We start from the raw sequence: 20,861 nt of genomic DNA, 5'->3' as shown, positions 1-20,861 counted from the left end.
GTTTAACCAATCAGAAGTGATGTAACACCAGTCTGTAGTCAGTTTAACCAATCAGAAGTGATGTAACGCCAGTCTGTAGTCAGTTTAACCAATCAGAAGTGATGTAACACCAGTCTGTAGTCAGTTTAACCAATCAGAAGGGATGTAACACCAGACTGTAGTCAGTTTAACCAATCAGAAGGGATGTAACAGCAGTCTGTAGTCAGTTTAACCAATCAGAAGTGATGTAACACCAGTCTGTAGTCAGTTTAACCAATCAGAAGTGATGTAACACCAGTCTGTAGTCAGTTTAACCAATCAGAAGGGATGTAACACCAGACTGTAGTCAGTTTAACCAATCAGAAGGGATGTAACACCAGTCTGTAGTCAGTTTAACCAATCAGAAGGGATGTAACATCAGTCTGTAGTCAGTTTAACCAATCGGAAGGGATGTAACACCAGACTAAAGTTAGACACGCCCCCTTCCTGACAGCCAGAGTCAAACTACACAGCAGAGAAACTCCAAGGAAAAGCTAAACCCAGTAAGTCAGTTGATCTGGATGTTACGGTGTGTTTCCCTGCTGCAGTTTGTCCCTCTGAAGAAGCAGTACTACTGCTACATGATGAAGGAGAAGGGCACGGTTCAGGAGATCAACTCCATCCTGAAGAACGCCAGCATATTGGATTCAGCGACGTCTCAACACAGCGTGCGACACCTGGTCGTGTAAGTCTGCTTTTCCTCCAGGAGGGGAGACGCCACGCTTTTCTGTAACGATGCATCAGGAAGGAAGGAAGGAGAGAAGGAAGGAGGGAGGGAGGGAGGGAGGGAGTGGATCGTTACAGAGACGTGGCAGAAACCCATTCATCTCTCTCCTCAGGTTCTGTTCTGTTTCTTCACCTCGCACTTTCTCTCTTACATCACCATTGTATGGTCACCGGGTCATTAACACTCTGACCTTTGACCTCCTTACTAGTGAGCCAAGTCAAGTTTTATTTATTTATAACTCAGTATCACACAGCATACCTCAAACACAAAAGGTAAAAGCAGTGGTCATATAGAGCAGTGATTCTCAACCTTTTTCATATCAAGGACCCTAATTTAGTCCACATTAGAGCCACGGACCCCCATTTGATGAGATTTTGTCTCTTAGACCCAAATCAGAGAATATATTTTTATTGTCAGATATGATTTTGTCCAGAACTCCATGACTGTCTGTATTGTAGGTAGAGAGATAACAGAGAAACTATGATCAGAACAGTCATTCTTCTACATTCTCTAATTGTGTTCACTTCTTGTAAATTAAATAATGCTGAAGTTTAACAATTCATCAATTTGCTGGGAACCCCCTCAAGGACCCCTGGTGGTCCCCGGACCCCACGTTGAGAACCACTGATGTAGACTGTTAAGTACAAACAAATACAATAAAATGCACAATCAATTAATAAGAGAATTAAAACAACAAAATGTAGTTAAAACAATAAAAAGTAGAATGAATAAACAATAAAATAAATAGTGGATAAAAAGTGCTGTCATGATAACCAAAATTTCAACACTGCTTCAAAACTGTTATGAAATATTGAATTCAATATTGAATTTTATGAACTCTCCAGGTCAGTAAGGAAACACTGCTTGATGGTTTTTCTTGCAGTAGTATCATAATAGTATTGAATTTTCAGATATTAAACTTTGTATTGGTGTCCTAGTTAAAATTCTGGTGTCATGACAACACTGCTCCTTCTATTGGTTCCTTGTAGTTTTGCTGATCTAAAAATTTAATCTTATTAAACTGTTGCACTCAATGTGAATCATTCTGGATAAGAGCAGCATTTAAATGTCTAAAATGTAAATGTGATACTAACGTAAAATGTGTGATGACAAAACCATGGGATCGCTGTCACACCCATGTTTAAATGTCGAGTGGGGTAAATCTCTTGTCTGTGTGTGTGTGTGTGTGTGTGTGTGTGTGTGTGTGTGTGTGTGTGTGGGACAGTGTGATGGCCCAGCACAAGCTGAGTGAGCGCGTGCGGCCTGAGGACGTCCTGCAGCGTGTGAAGAAACACCGTCTGTTCCCTCAGGCCGAGTCCTGCCTCAGACTGAGGATCCCCAACATCCAGAAGCATATCAGCCTTGGCATTGAGGTACATCACACACACACACACACACACACAAACACACACACACACACACACACACACACACTTTACTGATTTACTAATGAAGGGTTTCATTCCAAAACTCTTCAAATCTTACCTGCGGTGAAGTCAGTCGTTCATCTGTCCCGCCTGCAGGGTCCGAACCCCTACGCCGCCATGGCGGTGATCCTGATTCTGAGCGAGGGCGTCGGAGACGTTCAGGAGCTGGTCTCTCTGCTCGCCGGCCACCTGTCGCACACCGCCATCACCGAGTTCCTCAGCCAGATGGCCACCATGCTGCTCGCCATGATGAGGAACGACATCCAGATCAGCAGCAGGTCAGGATCCTGATCCTTCTCTAATCCATAAATACACAGCTCTCTCTCTCCGTTTTCTGCCTTGTTTGTCCTCATCGTTCTCCCATGATCCTCTTCTCTCCCGCCTCTCCAGGTTGCACTACAACATCTTCTACGTGCTTCATCTGATGGAGAACTCTTCTTCTGTCGGCTCCGGTCAGAGCGGGTGAGGACCCAAATGCGATGATGTGAAATAAGAATTAGATGCAGCCGCTGTTGTTTGTTCTTAAAGCGGTTTACTGCCTGATTTTTAACCATTAGATGATCACTTATCAGCCATAAATCACAAAGTTTACTGACCTCACTGCACGGGATTTCTGGGTAGTGAAGTTCAGCTACCTCTCGCCATTTGGAGGCGCCAAATTTCCTAGTGCAACTTTGAGGAAAATATAACGCATGTACACCTCAAATAGGATCAAATCTATATATATGTGAGGAGGTTCAGCCTGGTAGCTGACATGTTGTTGTTGTTGTTGTTGTTGTTGTTGTTGTGCCGGTGTGTTTCCCGGCAGGCGGCGGCAGGTTCAGGTGACCCACGAGCAGCAGCAGATCCTGAGCCACGACATCCAGACGGACCACGTGGTGAAGATCATGGCCTTCGCAGGTCAGTCACGGCTCTCCTGCAGGGGGGGACGGGCTTTCTGCCGGTCCTGGACAAGCCCTTCAGTTCAGTTATGGAAATTCAAGGCCTTGAAAGGTCTTGAATATGGTTAAATGTTGCCTTAGAGCTTTAACAGAGGTCTGTGAAAGTATCGCTTTTTCTTCGGTGAAATACTCACTCCTGGTGCAGACATCAATACTCTGATCCTGCGACTGTTTTCTCTTCAGGCTTATTTTTGCAGTGAAATTGGTCTTAAATTTTATTCAAAATAGTTTTATTCAAATCGGCAATCTTGCAGGAACCTGTAATCACTGTGGGGTTAATACTAGTACTACTAATACTACTAAAACTACTTGTATACTGTCGATAGTACCAATACTACTAATGCCACCTCATCTACTAATACCAATATTTCCAATACTACAAATACTAATAATGCTAATAATGAGGCCTGCAAAATTAAGATGTCAAGATGTGTATATACAAGATGCAAAAAGCACAATAAAATAATTGTTCCTCAAATCTTAAAGACTAATAACCATGATTAATATTTATGATTACACAACCTTGCTAATACTAACATTGCTAATACTCAGACTAATACTAATGTACCTATGATACCTGAGTTTTGCTCCACTTTTTTGAAAGCTCTCTGAAGCTGTTGTGATGAAAACTTTTCATCACTGAGTTAAAGCTGCAGTGAAAAAGCATGTTGTAATACAGTCAGTAACCACACATCATTTTCATCTCAACAAAAGCCTTTATCAATTATTGATGAATCTATATTGATCATTAAGGAGGAGATGTAGAGAAAGAGAAACAGACGAGTTGGAGAAGGATTTTGAAGCTTTGAGACAACGGAGATGTGGATTGTGCAAAAGGGGCTGCAGCTCAATATGAGGAAGATGACTGTAATATTTTGTAAATTTTTAAACGCAGCACCAGTCAGGTTAAGTGTACATCCTCTGGAACATCAGCAGGGGGCGTTCTCTCTCTCTCTCTCTCTCTCTCTCTCTCTCTCTGAAGTACCAGCTTAAATCAACAGGTCCTTTTAAAAAGTCTTCAATTATCTGAGTTTAAGGCCTTAAAACATATTAAAATTGTTTTAAATCCAGTTATTACAGGTCTTATTTTTTCACCGTGTAGTGACAGGTTTATCTAAACTGCATGTCCACTCTCAAACAATATGGAAACCTGCTGTCCTTTTTCTTCTTCTGCCCATTTATAGTTTCATAACTTTCATCAGCTATATTTAATCAGAAATAGACTGATTTCTTTCTTTCTTTCTTTCTTTCTTTCTTTCTTTCTTTCCGTTTTATAAATTGGTCTTAATTTCAGCTCCAGGTAGCATTAAAATGTCTTAAAAAATCTTAAATGTCAGTATCAAAGCACCTGCTGTCAGTGCGTCACCTAGTGAGACGTGATGAGCGTCAGCCTCAGAGGTCAGAGGTCAGAGGTCAGAGGTCGTGGTGTTGTGCGCTGCAGGTACGGGGAAGACGACCACCCTGGTGAAGTACGCCGAGCAGCGGCCGCACCTCCGCTTCCTGTACGCCGCCTTCAACAAGTCTGTGGCCAGTCAGGCGCAGCGCTGCTTCCCCAGCAACGTGTCCTGCAAGACCGTCCACTCCATGGCCTTCAACGACGTCGGCAGGAGGTGAGACACGCCTGTCTGTCTGTCTGTCTGTCTGTCTGTCTGTCTGTCTGTCTGTCTGCCTCTGTCTGTCTGTCTGTCTGTCTGCCTCTGTCTGTCTGCCTCTCTGTCTGTCTGCCTGTCTGTCTGTCTGTCTGTCTGCCTCTGTCTGTCTGTCTGTCTGTCTGTCTGTCTGTCTGTCTGTCTGCCTCTCTGTCTGTCTGTCTGTCTGTCTGCCTCTCTGTCTGTCTGTCTGTCTGTCTGTCTGTCTGTCTGTCTGTCTGCCTCTCCGTCTGTCTCTCTCTCTGACTGTCTCTCTCTCTCTCTCTGACTGACTCTCTCTCTGTCTGTCTGACTGTCTCTCTCTCTCTCTGACTGTCTCTCTGTCTGTCTGACTGTCTGTCTGTCTGTCTGTCTGTCTGCCTCTCTGTCTGTCTGTCTGTCTGTCTGCCTCTCTGTCTGTCTGCCTGTCTGTCTGTCTGTCTGTCTGTCTGTCTGCCTCTCCGTCTGTCTCTCTCTCTGACTGTCTCTCTCTCTCTCTCTGACTGACTCTCTCTCTGTCTGTCTGTCTGTCTGTCTGTCTGTCTGTCTGTCTGCCTCTCTGTCTGTCTCTCTCTCTGACTGACTCTCTCTCTGTCTGTCTGACTCTCTCTCTCTCTCTCTGACTGTCTCTCTCTCTCTCTCTGACTGACTCTCTCTCTGTCTGTCTGACTGTCTCTCTCTCTCTCTGACTGTCTCTCTGTCTGTCTGACTGTCTCTCTGCCTGTCTGCCTGTCTGTCTGTCTGTCTGTCTGTCTGTCTGTCTGCCTCTCTCTCTGTCTGTCTGCCTCTGTCTGTCTGTCTGTCTGTCTGTCTGCCTCTCTGTCTCTCTCTCTCTCCGTCTGTCTCTGTCTCTGACTGTCTCTCTCTCTCTCTGTCTGTCTGACTGTCTCTCTCTCTGTCTGTCTGTCTGTCTGTCTGTCTGTCTCTCTGTCTGTCTGCCTCTCTCTCTGTCTGTCTGTCTCTCTGTCTGTCTGCCTCTCTCTCTGTCTGTCTGTCTCTCTGTCTGTCTGCCTCTCTCTCTGTCTGTCTGTCTCTCTGTCTGTCTGCCTCTCTCTGTCTGTCTGTCTGTCTGTCTGTCTGTCTGCCTGCCTGCCTGTCTGTCTGTCTGTCTGCCTCTCTCTCTGTCTGTCTGTCTCTCTCTCTCTCCGTCTGTCTCTGTCTCTGACTGTCTCTCTCTCTCTCTGTCTGTCTGACTGTCTCTCTCTCTGTCTGTCTGTCTGTCTGTCTGTCTGTCTGTCTCTCTGTCTGTCTGCCTCTCTCTCTGTCTGTCTGCCTCTCTCTGTCTGTCTGTCTGTCTGTCTGTCTGTCTGCCTGCCTGCCTGTCTGTCTGTCTGTCTGCCTCTCTCTCTGTCTCTCTGTCTGTCTGTCTCTCTGTCTGTCTGCCTCTCTCTGTCTGTCTGTCTGCCTGCCTCTCTGCCATTCTGTCTCTTTCTTTCTGCCTTTCTTTCTTTCTGCCTTCCTGTCTTTCTTTCTGTCTGTCTGTCTTTCTGTGCAGTGGTAGGATCTTCATGTTATTCTAGGGAAGATAAGGGGAAGATAATGAGGTAGAGGTGATAATGTTATGAACTTTCCTGTTGGTGTCCCGGTGGGGGATTTCTCTTTGGTTTCTGCCTTTTTTTTTTTTCCTAACAAGGTGTTTCTTGGGAGTTTTTCCTTGTGTGCTTTGTGTTTCTCAGCTGGTGGAGCCGGCTGGTTAGGCGGTGGCTGTTTGTCTTGATAAAATCATGTTTTTATTCTGAGTGACTGTGTCTTGATAAAATCATGTTTTTATTCTGAGTGACTAATCGCTGGCAACAAGATGTCAAAGTATCATTTAGGCTAAATAATGTTGTGAGGAAACGAGAACGATGACCACGCCCGGTCAGGCCTGAAGCCACGGTGTGACACAGTGTCAGTGTTGCTGCTGTCAGTGTGAAAATAACAAGAGTAAACATTCACCACTGATCCGCTGTAGGGGAATTCTTCTTCTCTTGCCCCGCCCACATGGAGGTCAGAGGTCACTGCAGAGCAGCAGCTCTGGAGCCGGTGCAGACTCAGGTTCACTAAAGGTTTGCACAGAGAAGAGCTGCATGATCCCAGACTGAGCAGCAGGAGGCCTTGCTGTTCACTGACCATGCAGAGAGCTGATCAGCTGCTCAACAGCGGTTTATTGGTCAGAAAATAAAGCCTTTGACAACACTCACAACACTTCACAACACCAACTCACCCAAATTATTGTAGCACATGTAAGATTCTTTGAAAGACGGTGATAGAGTTTGTCCTTTCAGAATGGCAAGCAAGGGAGAAGCTTTTCATCACAGAGCTAACTTTAGGTGCGAGGGTGCTGCCTTGGTGGATCGGTCTTACAGCTTACAGCTCGGTGCAGGGGCTGTTTGCTTGTGCAGTGGTCTGTTTCAAGGCTTGGCTGCACTGCAACCTGATTTGCATGAATTTCTTAGTGAATAAGCTGAAAACTCTTAGCTTCAAGGCACAAAAAACACACAAATTGGTTGGGCATCCTGGTGGATCATGGTCTAAGGTGCGTACCATGTAAACAAAGCGTCCTGGGTTTGAATCCAACCCAGAACCTTTGACACATCTCATCCCCCTCTCTCTCCCATTCTTCCCTTATCTCTCTCTACTTTGTCTAATAAAGGCGAAAATTCCCCCAAAAAATGCACAAATTGCCCTCATGACACAGTCTTAGTGAATCTAGGCGTCAGAGTTTTGCTCATAGACACTTCAGCAGGGAGGATGCCGGTCGATATGGGGGTTGAACCGGTCGTCTGGCGGTTCGGCTGACTCTTATCTAGAGTGCAACAGTAGAATAACCTTCAGTTCCTCCATCTGTTTTCCTGCGTTTCTGTCCGTTCTCGAGGCTTCTCCGGTGTTTCCCGGTTTCAGACCCCAGCCGTTTGTCTTCCCCGTGTCAGGTTCCAAGTCCGTAAGAAGCTGGCCTTTAACGTGAAGCCCTTCTCCATCGCCTGGGTGATGCCCGAAGGCCGCGGCGGCTTCATCCACGCCAAGGTGGTGACCACGACCCTCAACACCTTCATGGCCTCGGCGGACCAACGCATCACCGTCAGCCACGTCCCGCTCACCTACAAGAACAACAAGGGCGTCATGAAGACGCTGGACTACGACCAGAGACTGGTAAACACACACACACACACACTCTCATCTGTAGTCATGACAACAAGCCACAGTGCTGACTGCAGTGGGAGTCAACACATAAATACTAGTGATGATATGATTCAATACATGATACGGGGTTCACGATACGATGTAATAAATAAAAGTTCGGTGACAACAAAGTCTGAATTATGTTTATTTCTGACACACAAATCTTTCTAGCGATGCCATTGGCTCGCTAGAATGTAAACAACAATTTAAAAATGCATACAAACATACAAACCCTCACCTACGACACACTGACATCACACACACAGGCCTCAGCGCTGCAAATATCAGGGTTCACACAAGGTCCTTAAAGTGCTTTTCTAAATTTAAGTACTGGAATACCTGGAAAATAAGCCTGTTATGTGAGGAAGTGCTTAAAAAGAGGTTGAAACGGGGCCGATTGCTGCTTGCAGCTTTCTCGAGAACCGCGTGAGCCCGTACCGCTGCTGCACAGAGCGCTGTCCGCTTGTTTATTCAAAGTTTAGTAATACTGAACGTGACGCGTGTCCAAATTGCACCAAATCCGACACTGCACGTCCTCGGGTCCCCAGCAATACGCCCGCCAAGTGTGAAGTAGATCGGATGAGCGGTTCTTGAGATATGCGAAGGACACACACACACACACACACACACACACACACACACACACACACTCTCACTCACAGACAGAGATTCCTGGAATTAGTAGATAGATGCAAGTCAAAACAGAGAAGAAGACCAGTGCATTCTGGGAAAGATGACTCAAAGGCATGTCAACATGTGAACTTGTGATTTTAAAGCCCTGATGGTTAAAACACCGCAAGGTTTATGGAAATGTTTCTTGCTTTGTGTGCACTGCAAAAAAATGACCAGCTATCAAGCTTATTTCATGATATTTTTAGTCAAATTCTCTCACTGCACTGGCAGATAATCTGCTGGTTTCAGTAAATTTCACTTGATTCATGCCAATATGATTTTGTTCAAGAAATCATCAGAAAACAATGAAGAAAATCTGGAAACAAGAAACTTTCTCCAAGACAATTTCACTTTTACCAAGAAAATGTCCTGAAACAAGTTACATTCTCCTGGAAAAAAGTCTAATTTGTTGAAACCGGTAAAATTATCTGCCAGTGCAGTGAGATGATTTCACTAAAGAAATCCTAAAATGAGCTTGATGAGTCTGGAGACGAGAAAATAACTGAACAAGTCTGTCAGTTTCTGCAGTGTGGAGTCCTTATGAACAGAAAAATAGCGCTGGAAAAAGCTATTGAAAGTCATTGAATTTGATTTAACATTGTCTGTATGAAGTCACATTAAAGCTGCATGTGTTCCCAGGAGTACGTGAGGAACGCGCAGGACATCTGGGAGAAGATGAAGGATCCCAACGAGACGCACAAGGAAGGACACTACATGACGCACGACGGTACGCCGCTGCCACCGCCGCAAGCCAGTGATTCCTTTTATTAAGAGTGGAGGGAAGGAGGGAAGGAAGGAAGGAAGGAAGGAAGGAAGGCTGTTGAACCAGGACTTTCCGTTCGCAGGTTACCTGAAGCTCTGGCAGCTGAAAAACCCGAAGCCCTGCCTGTCCGAAGACTACGACGTCATTTTCATAGACGAGGCGCAGGACTGCACTCCAGGTAACGCACCTTAACGTACACTTCCACTCAAAAGTTTGAAAACACCACATTTTGTCTTTATTTTTTTACTTTTTTCCACATTTTAGAATAACAGTAAAGACATCAAAACTATGAAATGACACAAATGGAATTATGCAGCGACCAAAAAAGTGTTAAATCAAAACTATCTTATATTTTAGATTCTTTGCCTTGATGGAAAGGCAAAGGCTTTGGAAAGAAATTCATACATAGGATCAACTTCACTATTTATATTTGTCTAAGAAACTCATTTCAAGCATTTAAGCAGAAGCCTTTAGATCAAAATGGCTTTAAGAGAATGAAAAACACAGAACATTCAGTCAGGTGGGTCCAGACTGTATATTTTACTTTTTCACTTTTATCAGTGCAGTATTTCTCACAGCAGCTAGAAAGTTTTCACTCTTACTGTCTTACTCTTACTGTGGTCCTTTTATTCACAAAATTCAAATAAATAATAATTACTACTGTATTACTTTTGGGCACAGCTAAAACCCTAAAGCGATGTTTGCACAGATTCTGATCTTGTCTGTCATCGCCTGGTTTAAAACCAATTTATCTCCATCTGACAGACGAAGGGGCCGGTTCATGTTCAGACTCGGCAGGAGGATTTTCCCTCCTTCGTGTTTTACTTCAATTTTACTTCTGCATGGGGGTCCGGGGACCGCCAGGGGGTCCTTGAGGGGGTTCCAGAGGGTCCCCCAGCAAACTGATGAATTATTAAACTTCAGTATTATTTCATTTACAAGAAGTTAACACAGTTAGAGAATGTAGAAGAATGACTGTTCTGATCATAGTTTCTCTGTTATCTCTCTACCTACAATACAGACAGTCATGGAGTTCTGGACAAAATCATATCTGACAATAAATATATTATCTGATTTGGGTCCGAGAGACAAAATCTCATCAAATGGGGGTCTGTGGGGGACTAAATTAGGGTCCTTGATATGAAAGGTCAGCTGTTGTTGTAACCAGGCAGCTAGTTTACCATCTTTCTTCTTTTATTCTGTCTGCGGTGACCTTGCCACAGGACTTGAGGCATCAAGCAGCAAGTTCAAGACAGTCGAGGCGAAACACTTAATTATTTTGTTTATTTATCCTTCATTTATACAGGGAAAGCCCAACTGAGACCTAGATCTGCCCTGTTAACATGGCATACAGTGGAAACAATAACAACAGAAAACAGTAAACAAGAAGAAATAAAAAGACAGCAAAGAATATTACAGGCAGTTTTAATGGTTAAGTTAAACTAAATAGTTTGAGTTTCTGTAAGACAGTAGCATAGTGAGGTGAGATGGAAAGGAGAGCTTTGTAAATAAATAAATAAAATACTGTGCTTCTTCTTCTACTAAACTTCATCACGGTTTAAAACGCCTGAGGGAATCAATTTGTACAAAAGCTCTCCCCTCTGTATTCAGCAGTGTCTTGTCAGATTTTACAGCCTCATATGAAGCATGACCATATTGGATCTGCTTGGTTGATTTGGCTGCTGATCAATACCAATGACTCATTGATTTCCATGGAAGTGAGTGAATGAATGAATGAATGAATACAGGTTTCAACACATTTCAGCTCGTTCTCCAGCCAGAGACCCTGAAGCCAAATCAGAGTGCAGCTTTCTGTTCGTCTCTGCTCTGATTCCACTTAATGCAACTTGTTTTCTACTTTTTCTATTCTCCTGTTTTTGTTTTCCATACTTTGCTTTATTTAATTCTGGTACTTTTACATCACTTTCTTGTTTTATTTCATATAAAGCACTTTGTAAATATTGTTTTTAGAAAACTGCTACACAAATAGTTATGATTATTATTCCCTCTTGCTTCCTTCTTTCCTTCACTCCTTCCTTCCTCTCTTCCTTCCTTCCCTCCCTCTCTCCTCTCACCCTCTCTCCTTCCTTCCTTCCTTCCTCCCTTCCCTCCTTCCTCATCCCTCCCTTCCTTCCCCCCTTCCTCCTTTCGTTCCCTCCTTTCCTTCCTCACTTCTTTCCCTCCTCCCTCCCTTCCCCCTTCCTTCCTTCACTCCTTCCTTCGTCTCTTCCTTCCTCCCTTCCTTCCTTCCCTCCCTCCTTTCTTTCCCTCCTCTCTCCCTTCCCTCCTTCCTCCATCCCTCCCTTCCTTCCTCTCCCGCCCTCTTCCTCCTTTCTTTCCCTCCTCCCTTCTTTCCTTCACTCCTTCCTTCCCTCCTTCCTCCCTTCCTCCTTTCCTTCCTTCCCTCCTCCATCACCCTTCCCTCCCCCTTCCCTCCTTCCTTCCCTCACTCCTTCCTGCTCTATTTCCTTCCTTCCTTCACTCCTTCCTTCTTTCTTTCCTTCCTTCTTTCCTTTCCTTCCTTCCTTCCCTCCTCGTCACCCTTCCCTCCCCCCTTCCTTCCTTCTTCCTTTCCTTCCTCCCTTTCTTCCCTTCTCCCTCCCTCCCTTCCCCCTTTTGTCCTTCCTTCCTTCCTTCTGTCTTCCATTCCTTCCCTTCTCCCTCCCTCCCCCCTTCTGTCCTTCCTCCCTCCCTCCCTCCCCCCTTCTGTCCTTCCTTCCTTCCTTCCTTCCTTCTGTCCTTCCTCCTTTCCTCCCCCCCTCTCCAGCCATCCTGGACGTTCTTCTGTCTCAGCGTTGTGGGAAGATCCTGGTTGGAGATCCTCACCAGCAGATCTACACCTTCAGAGGAGCCGTCAACGCCCTGCGCACCGTGCAGCACACACACCTCTACTACCTCACACAGGTGCACACACACACACACACACACACACACACACACACACACACAGATGTACCCATTATACATGGTTCACTGGTCATCAAGAGGTTGTTTTCCAGACAGGGAATTTGAAAAATCCTCTGGGGAAATTTGGGAATATCAGGAAATTTTACAAATGTGTCACTTTCCAGGAATATAGTATAATATATTTTCCAACTTGTTTCACACATTGCTTGCAGTAAGACTTACATTAAGATACATTACGTTTTCAGACTGAAAAACATTGTTCAAACCAGTAAGAAAGAACAGTTTTAGTTTCATGGAAGCACTCCGATTTAGTTATGGAAAGACATGGAGAAGTCAGGTTAACTACAGTCTGTCTCCTGCCCTTTTCCATCAGAAGCTGAATACTGATCGAACACTGACAGTGAAACACAAACAGTCCAGCGTTTCACTCTCAGTGGTTTTTAAGCGTTCACCAGGAAAATGAAACTGTCTCTGTGCAGAGCTTCCGGTTCGGAGCGGAGATCGCCTTCATCGGCGCCACCATCCTCAAAGTGTGTAAGGGCGTCCAGAAGATTCTGGTGGGAGGAAACCAGAAAGGTAAAAACCGTTTCCGTTAAAGACCACATGACATGAAAAATAATGTTGATTTCTAGGACTTTTATATCAAAATGAACAGAGCGTCTCTTTCCTTTTAAACGGCGCATTTCTGTTGATGACTCATCCAGAGACTCGGGGGCAGATATGCATAAATGTATAAATTTCATCCAATCACATTTTGAGAATCGTCGAATTATCCCCCCCGCTGTTTTTTCCCAGCATGCAGCTCAGTTCAGCTGCAACATGGAGAGTTTTTGTTTCTGGCTGCTTCACCTAAAACTTTTTTCCCAGACGGGCGACGGAGGCGGAGAATATTCCTCCGCAACCACTTCCTCCGAATCTCATTAATATTCAAATAAGCCCCTCCCACTGACGCTTCCCACCCGAACTTTCTGTTTCATTCCAAAATATGCAGAGTCAGAGTAGGTGAAACGCACACCTGTAGTGATGAGGTGCCGACCAGCGAAAACAAGCATAAAAATAGTGAAAGTAGTCGCACACTCGTAGCTCCGATGCAATAATTTATTGAGACATTAACAAAAGCGACGTTTCAGCAGCTAGGCTGCCTTCATCAGGGTTGATCCACCAGGACACAAGTTTGACTGAAGTTAAAAGCACTGGTACACAGGTGCAGGCAACCAGTGTAACCTGACCAATCACAGGAAAGGGAAAAAGTGAACAATAGGTTCAATAGAGAGACCACAACAATTTAGTGAGTGGTATATAGTCTCAACATCCCATTCCATGTCATATAGAGTATCAAGTGTAAGTATAAACCACACATAAGAAAACATCATCACATTAAATGCAGTATACATATAGTACAATAAAAAAATAGTAGAGTAATAGCAAAAATAAGCATTGCTTGCAGAACATACACCTATGATGATGGTGGTGGTTTTGCAGGTTTAGCCTATGCTGATCTCAAATGGTATTTCCATGATATTTGGGCTTATTTTTACTATTACTCTACTATTTTTTTTTATTGTACTATATGTATACTGCGTTTAATGTGATGATGTTTTCTTATGTGTGGTTTATACTGCGACTTGATACTCTTTCTATGACATGGAATGGGATGTTGAGACTATATACCACTCACTAAATTGTTGTGGTCTCTCTATTGAACCTATTGTTCACTTTTTCCCTTTCCTGTGATTGGTCAGGTTACACTGATTGCCTGCACCTGTGTACCAGTGCTTTTAACTTCAGTCAAACTTGTGTCCTGGTAGATCAACCCTGATGAAGGCAGCCTAGCTGCTGAAACGTCGCTTTTGTTAATTATTATTATTATTAAACCTTTATTTAGACAGGTAATCTCATTGAGACACGGGGTCTCATTCACAAGAGAGACCCAAGTTAATGTCTCAATAAATTATTGCATCGGAGCTACGAGTGTGCGGCTACTTTCACTATTTTCATTCCGAAATATGGCAATAGTGTGATAGATGTAACACAGGACAAACGAATGACAAACGAAAGGTTTTTACTGTGTGTGTGTGTGTGTGTGTGTGTCCCCTCAGGCAGTGTGTGTGGGGAGAGCATGGACACGGTGGCGATGGCGAGGTCGGGTGTGAGCGGCGCTCGAGGGCAGACGGCCATCTTGTCGCGGTGCAACGTCAGCGTGTTCAGTGAAGCCGTGCGGCTCACCGACGCAAACCCACACTGCCGCATCCACTTTGTGGGAGTGAGTACACACACACACACACACACACACACACTCTCATAAACAAAAGCTCAAGTTGTTTTTTCATAGAAACTGCTTTGTTGTTTTTAATCTTTATTTTTCCTTCTTATTCTATCTATTTATTTTCTGGTTTATATTCCCTTTTTTGTTTTTATTAATCCTTTTTATATTTCTATTTTGTTCATTGTTTTTATTGTTAATTTCCATCTTATCTTTCTTTTTATGCAGTTTTTATTTTTTTATGCATTTTCTGGTTTATATTCCTTTTTTTGTTTTTATTAATCCTTTTGATATTTCTATTTTGTTCATTGTTTTTATTGTTAATTTCCATCTTATCTTTCTTTTTATGCATTTTTGTATTTTTTTATGCATGGTTTTTATCTGTCTTGGTAAGCGCATTGCACTGCACTCGATTGTACGAAATGTAGTAAGAATAAATATTAATTGATTTGCGCTGTGTTCCAGCCATTTGAAAAATGATACTGATTCGCCTAAAGGGGGCATTATAATTAAAAGTCAAAATTTAAAACTCAAATGTGATATGTCAGACACCGCTGGTCCAATTTTGATGAAACTGACATGATTTTGCCAGTCTGTAAAACCTGTAATGAATCCTGCCTCACCCTGACTTAAAGAGCTGCTGACACTAAAATAATTTCATCCGTCTGGTTTCAGCTGAGAGTTTTAGTGTCCCATGATGCTGTAAATCCTGTTTCAGAGGCTTTTCACCCTGATAAGAAGAAAACTCTGAATCACTGAATACTTGGATTTTTTTGGCATGAAAATGTTCAAAACTAAACATACAAAATCTCATGTATCGGCAGTTTCAGTCCCACCTAACAGATGTGTCTGTCTTTCCTCCAGGGAGTCGTGAACGCCGGCCTGAATAAGATCCTGGACATCTGGCTGCTGATGGAGGCGAGAATCAAACCCGCAAGACGTGAGACACAAACACACACACACACACACACACACAACCACACACACACTTTTCCTAGAGCTTCCTACATCTCCTTGTCTTTTTGGACACTAGTTGCTCAGCTCCAGCAGGTGCCTTTCTGTTCTGTTTGTGTCTGAAGGGTCGATCAGATCCGCAACTCTGGAGATAAACATGGCTTCTGTTTCTGTCAGACTACACAGCGGCCTGTTGAGCCATATAAATCTATATAAATGCCAAGATTTTGCTTATTATAGACATTTATCACCATGCCAATAAAGAAAACAGAGGAAACATAAACCAGTATCACTTGATGAGGTTATCTATGGAGCCGCTGAGAAGCTTCTGATTGGCTACACTCTAAAAAACACTGATTTAAGTCTCCTCCTATACGGTACATTAATGTTCCTCACTGTACAACGTGGGTTGTTTCTGGAAAAATAAGCAAAACTACACGACCAGTCAAAAGTCTGGACACATGACTGAATGTTCTGTGTTTCATTCTCTTAAATCCATTCTGATCTAAAGGCTTCTGCTTAAATGCTTGAAATGAGTTTCTTAGACAAATATAAATAGTGAAGTTGATCCTATGTATGAATTTCTTTCCAAAGCCTTTGCCTTTCCATCAAGGCAAAGAATCTAAAATATAAGATAGTTTTTGTTTCACGCTTTTTTGGTCGCTGCATAATTCCATTTGTGTCATTTCATAGTTTTGAGTCTTTACTGTTATTCTAAAATGGTAAAAATAAAGAAATGTCCGTATGTCCAAACTTTTGACTGGTAGTGTAGATAATTTTTCACTTGGATACGCAGATGTTTCTCATGCTGTGTGGTTCAGTTTTAGTCGTTGACTCCGCCCCCTCCTCGCTCTCCTCCAGGCATCCAGGACCCGTTCATCCGGTCCTTCCTCAGGTCCAGCCTGCGCGGCTACGCCGGCCTGAAGGAGTACGCCACGCAGACCGAGGACCGCGAGCTGGAGGCCAAGCTGTCCGTGGTGGAGAAATACCACAGCCGCATCCCCGAGCTGGTGAGCCGGCTGACCGGCTGCTACGAGAACGACTACCACAACGCAGGTGCACACACACACACACACACACACACACACACACACACACAGGCACAGATACACACACTCCTAGCCCTGTCTTGAAAAAGTGGTAAAATAAATGTATTCCTTTCCTTCCTTCCTCCCTTCCGCTCTTCCTTCCCTCGTTCCTTCTTTCGTTCCTCCCTCCCCTCGTTCCAGGATATCTGCTGGACCTTAGAGAGTCTGAAAAAGTGTTAAAATAAATGTATTCCTTCCTTCCTTCCCTCCTTCCTTCCCCCCCTTCCTCCCTTCCTTCATTCCTTCCTTCCGCTCTTCCTTCCCTCATTCCTCCCTCCCCTCGTTCCAGGATATCTGCTGGTCCTTAAAGAGTCTGAAAAAGTGCTGAGATAAATTCCTTCCTTCTCTCCTTTACTTCTTCACTTCTTTCCTTCCTCCCTCCCTCCCTTCCCCCATTCCTTCCTTCACTCATTCCTTCCTCTCTTCCTTCCTCCTTTCTTTCCGTCCTTCCTCCCTCCCTGCCCTCCCTCCTTCCTTCCTCTCTTCCCCCCCTTCCTTCCTTCACTCATTCCTTCCTTCCCTCCTTCCTTCCTTCCTCCTTTCCTTCCTCCTGTCTTTCCGTCCTCCCTCCCTCCCTGCCCTCCTTCCTTCATTCACTCCTTCCTTTCTCTCTTCCTTCCTTCCTCGCTCCCTTCCTTCCTTCCTTCCTTCCTCACTTCTCCTTTCCTTCCTCACTTCTTTCCCCCCTTCCTTCCTTCACTCATTCCTTCCTTCCCTCCTTCCTTCCTTCTTCCTTTCCTTCCTCCTGTCTTTCCGTCCTCCCTCCCTCCCTGCCCTCCTTCCTTCATTCACTCCTTCCTTTCTCTCTTCCTTCCTTCCTCGCTCCCTTCCTTCCTTCCTTCCTTCCTTCCTTCCTTCCTCACTTCTCCTTTCCTTCCTCACTTCTTTCCCTCCTTCCTTCCTTCACTCCTTTCTTCCTCTCTTCCTTCCTTCGTTCCTCCCTGTCCTGGGTTTGAATCCTGCTCAGGACCTTTGTCACATGTCATCCCCCGCTCTCTCTCCCAGTCTTCCTGTCTCTCTCTACTTTGTAATAAAGGCAAAAATGCCAAAAAATAATCTTTAAAAAAGTCTTAAACCCAGTTGTTGGAGGTCTTACTGTGTCTGTCTGTCGACTCATTCTTAACTCAAGAACAACACGACAGAAACTTCATCTTTACACCCGAGGTTCCCCCTGTAGAGTCGATGATCTGATTAGGTTTTGGAGCACGGTGCTCAATCTATTTGCATATGAAAATGAAAGTTAAAATGAAAGGTTTATGGATAGATGGATGGAGGAGAGATCCCCTAGTAAACTGAGGCTAAGAATGGTGGACACTCTGTTCCCACCGGCCTTTAAAATCCTTGAAAGTTTGGATTTCAGGTAAATAAAATAAGACCTTAACAGGTTTTTTAAAAAGAATCGATGGCCTTGAAAATGACAAATTCTATGATGCCAATATTGAGTCTTTAAATTTCACTAAACAAGAAAAAAGAACCTGAACCCTAACCCTAACCCTAACCGTGGGAACCCTGAATCTGCATCTTTAACAATTAATTCTCTTAATGCTGTCCTTTTTCTTTTATACTTTCAGGTCTTTCATAGTTTCAGATCTTTCCTTAGCTGTGTTCAGTCAGAAACAGGCTTCTTTTGTGAGCTTTGTTTCTTTATTCTGGTTTTTGAATTGGCCTCAAATTAAAAAGTAGCTTTAATAATATCTTGAATTGGACTTTCTGAAACCTGCAGATAAACTGCATTCATCCCCACTCTGGTTACAAAGTGTTATTTCCACAAGAACTGATGAGTCCTTATATATTTTGCTCTGATGAGTAACAGTTTTCCACTGTATGAGGCTCTTGATGCCATCAGAGGTTTTATCAGCTGTCTGTCTGGAAAGTGACGTGACGATCAGTTCCACATTTTTATTTTAAATGCCATCTGCAAACGACATTTCCCTTTCAGGAACCCCCGAACTTTAAATGCCGACACAGCTCTCACATACTGTACTTTCTTCTTCTTCTTCCTCTTCTTCCTCTTCCTCCTCAGTGTGTAGTGAATTTGAAGTGTGTTGTCTTGTTGACGTTCTGTTCCAGACTTCATCCTGGGAACGGTGCACAAGGCCAAAGGTCTGGAGTTCGACACGGTGATGGTGACCGACGACTTCGTCAAGATTCCCTGCGCCAGACACAACCTGCACCGCCTGTCCGGCTTCTGCTGGGGTCAGACAGAGTTCCTGCACACACACACACACACACACACACACACACACACACACACACACACACCTGCCATGTTCCCTGTCATTCAGCCAACTCTCTTATCCAGAGCCACTTAGTGCAGCAGCGGAGTAACAACAACAACAACTGATAGAAAGGAGTGCAGCGGTCAGAGTTGTGTGTTGGCAGAAGCACAAAAATGTCCTCTTGAAATTTAGCCAACGCAACCAGCTTTCCAGATGATTGCAGTAGCACTAATTTGTGACACACACCGAGATGAGAGCCAAATGTTACACAACAGCAGACCTTATTTAGCAATCATCAGCAGTTCCTAACAGGAATTGGACCCGCCTGGACTCAAGTTCATCAGAGCTGAGACAAAACACACAGCTCCAGTTTGTTTTCTTTGGTCTGAACCAGAGGGGAAAAGTTGACTGTTGCATTTTTGTATTTGGTTTGTTTAGGTTCAAACTGACCAATTAGAAGCCAACCAGGACTTGTAAACAAAAGTCACACGTAACTTTATCTAACATGACGGACTTGTCTGTCTCTTCTTCTGTGGTATTCATACCCGTTAAGAACACATGAAGAAACAGCTTGAATATGAGCATCAGTCCAGACTTCATTTTGTTCTGCTTGGCTTTCCAAGCATGAGGAACCTGCATCCGTCTGGACTGAGACTCTTGGTGCCGTTACTTGGTGCCACCAGAGGTCAAAGGTCATCGTTCTCACCTGGACAAACCAACTGAGCTGAAGGAGGAAACACTGCAGAGTTCAGAGAAACCGATCAGAACATGCTGGCTGTTGAACGCAGCCTGACCGCAGCCTCTCTGTCTCTGCAGGTAATATTCCAGAGGATGAGTGGAACCTGCTGTACGTGGCGGTGACCCGCGCCAAAACCTCCCTGATCATCACCAAGAACATCAGCCACATCCTCACTCTGGCCGGGGTAGGACATATCCCACAATGCACCTCACTCCTCATCCTGACCTGCGTCTCTGACTGCTGCATATTACTGATAATGTGAATAGCCAGCGATGCACATTTGCATTAAGAATACAAACATCTGTAAATCAAGGCATGAATTCTTCTCAGCCAGTACAACAGCTTTATTTATTATATCTATTTATATTTTATCTTTATTTGTTTCATTCAAATCTTTAAGTTCCATTTTCTGTTTTTCTCCAACCTGCTGCTCTGTTCTCTGTGTGACCCAGTTTCCCCACAGGAATAAATAAATCTCAGCTTACATCCTGTCAGAGGCGGAGACTCGAGTCACAGTTTGAATAGCTTGAGACTTGACTTGATGCATGAAGAGAAGACTTGAGACTTGACTTGACTTGGGTTCTGGTGACTTGGGACTTGACTCTGACTTGTACTTTGATGACTTGAAAAGGTTTCTAAAGTCTTGACTTGAGATCTTGTGTTTGTGTAAATGACTTAGATTGAAAGTGATGAGATTTGTTCCAGCGGACGACTGAATTTAAATTCTGTTTTCTGAATTTGTATGGAATGATTGAATTTATTGAAGTTGAAACTGATTCTAGAAATCAAACTCATGATGCTCTTACCAAGTTTTTATCCTATTAAAACCATATTGCATTGAAAAGTCCTAGATATTTAGTTTTCTTTAAGATATTAAATTGATACTGGACTCTTGATTTGTTCTGACTTGACTTGCTGTTCTACATTTAGACTTGGGACTTGACTTGAGACTTGTGCCTCAAGACTCGAGACTGACTTGGGACCCGAGCAGAGTTGACTTGCTCACACCTCTGTATTCCAGTATAACCCCATTACCAGCAGAAACCCTGGACAGAAAGGTAATAAAGATGAAGATCACTCTGTCAGTGTGAGTTTAGCTGAACCAGACTCGCACGCTGCGGTTAGACAGCAAGCTTCATTTCAGGAAGCGAAACTTCTCCGCAGAACTGTGATGTTACGAGTTAAAAGAGGAGCGAGGCGGAGAGAGGGAGGTGAGGGACCTTCTGAACCGCAGCGACAGAGGAAACCCACAACCCAGAAGGAAGAGAGAGTGACGACAATAGAACAGACAGAGAGACAGAGAAGAGTAAAAAGAAAGAGTGGAAGCGGCAATAAAGTCGATATGAAAACAGT

At 43.9% G+C, this 20,861-nt stretch overlaps 1 protein-coding gene across 1 annotated transcript in view; it reads left to right on the top strand.

Annotated features, from left to right (window-relative positions):
• fbxo18 (F-box DNA helicase 1) overlaps positions 1–20,861 on the top strand; it is a 28,915-nt gene that overhangs the window by 1,877 nt on the left and 6,177 nt on the right. The window contains exons 4-19 of the mRNA XM_071896972.2: positions 567–703; positions 1,971–2,118; positions 2,269–2,450; positions 2,563–2,634; positions 2,981–3,072; positions 4,555–4,723; positions 7,654–7,873; positions 9,215–9,302; positions 9,421–9,516; positions 12,106–12,242; positions 12,725–12,821; positions 14,345–14,508; positions 15,373–15,448; positions 16,324–16,518; positions 18,621–18,746; positions 19,586–19,692. Of these exons, the coding sequence (XP_071753073.2) occupies positions 567–703; positions 1,971–2,118; positions 2,269–2,450; positions 2,563–2,634; positions 2,981–3,072; positions 4,555–4,723; positions 7,654–7,873; positions 9,215–9,302; positions 9,421–9,516; positions 12,106–12,242; positions 12,725–12,821; positions 14,345–14,508; positions 15,373–15,448; positions 16,324–16,518; positions 18,621–18,746; positions 19,586–19,692 (2,106 nt within the window). The remainder of the gene's footprint in view (positions 1–566; positions 704–1,970; positions 2,119–2,268; positions 2,451–2,562; positions 2,635–2,980; positions 3,073–4,554; positions 4,724–7,653; positions 7,874–9,214; positions 9,303–9,420; positions 9,517–12,105; positions 12,243–12,724; positions 12,822–14,344; positions 14,509–15,372; positions 15,449–16,323; positions 16,519–18,620; positions 18,747–19,585; positions 19,693–20,861) is intronic.

This window comes from Centroberyx gerrardi, chromosome 24 (genome assembly GCF_048128805.1).
Source record: "Centroberyx gerrardi isolate f3 chromosome 24, fCenGer3.hap1.cur.20231027, whole genome shotgun sequence".
NCBI classification, from domain to species: Eukaryota; Metazoa; Chordata; class Actinopteri; order Beryciformes; family Berycidae; genus Centroberyx; species Centroberyx gerrardi.
This window is presented reverse-complemented; position numbering and strand designations above follow the sequence as displayed.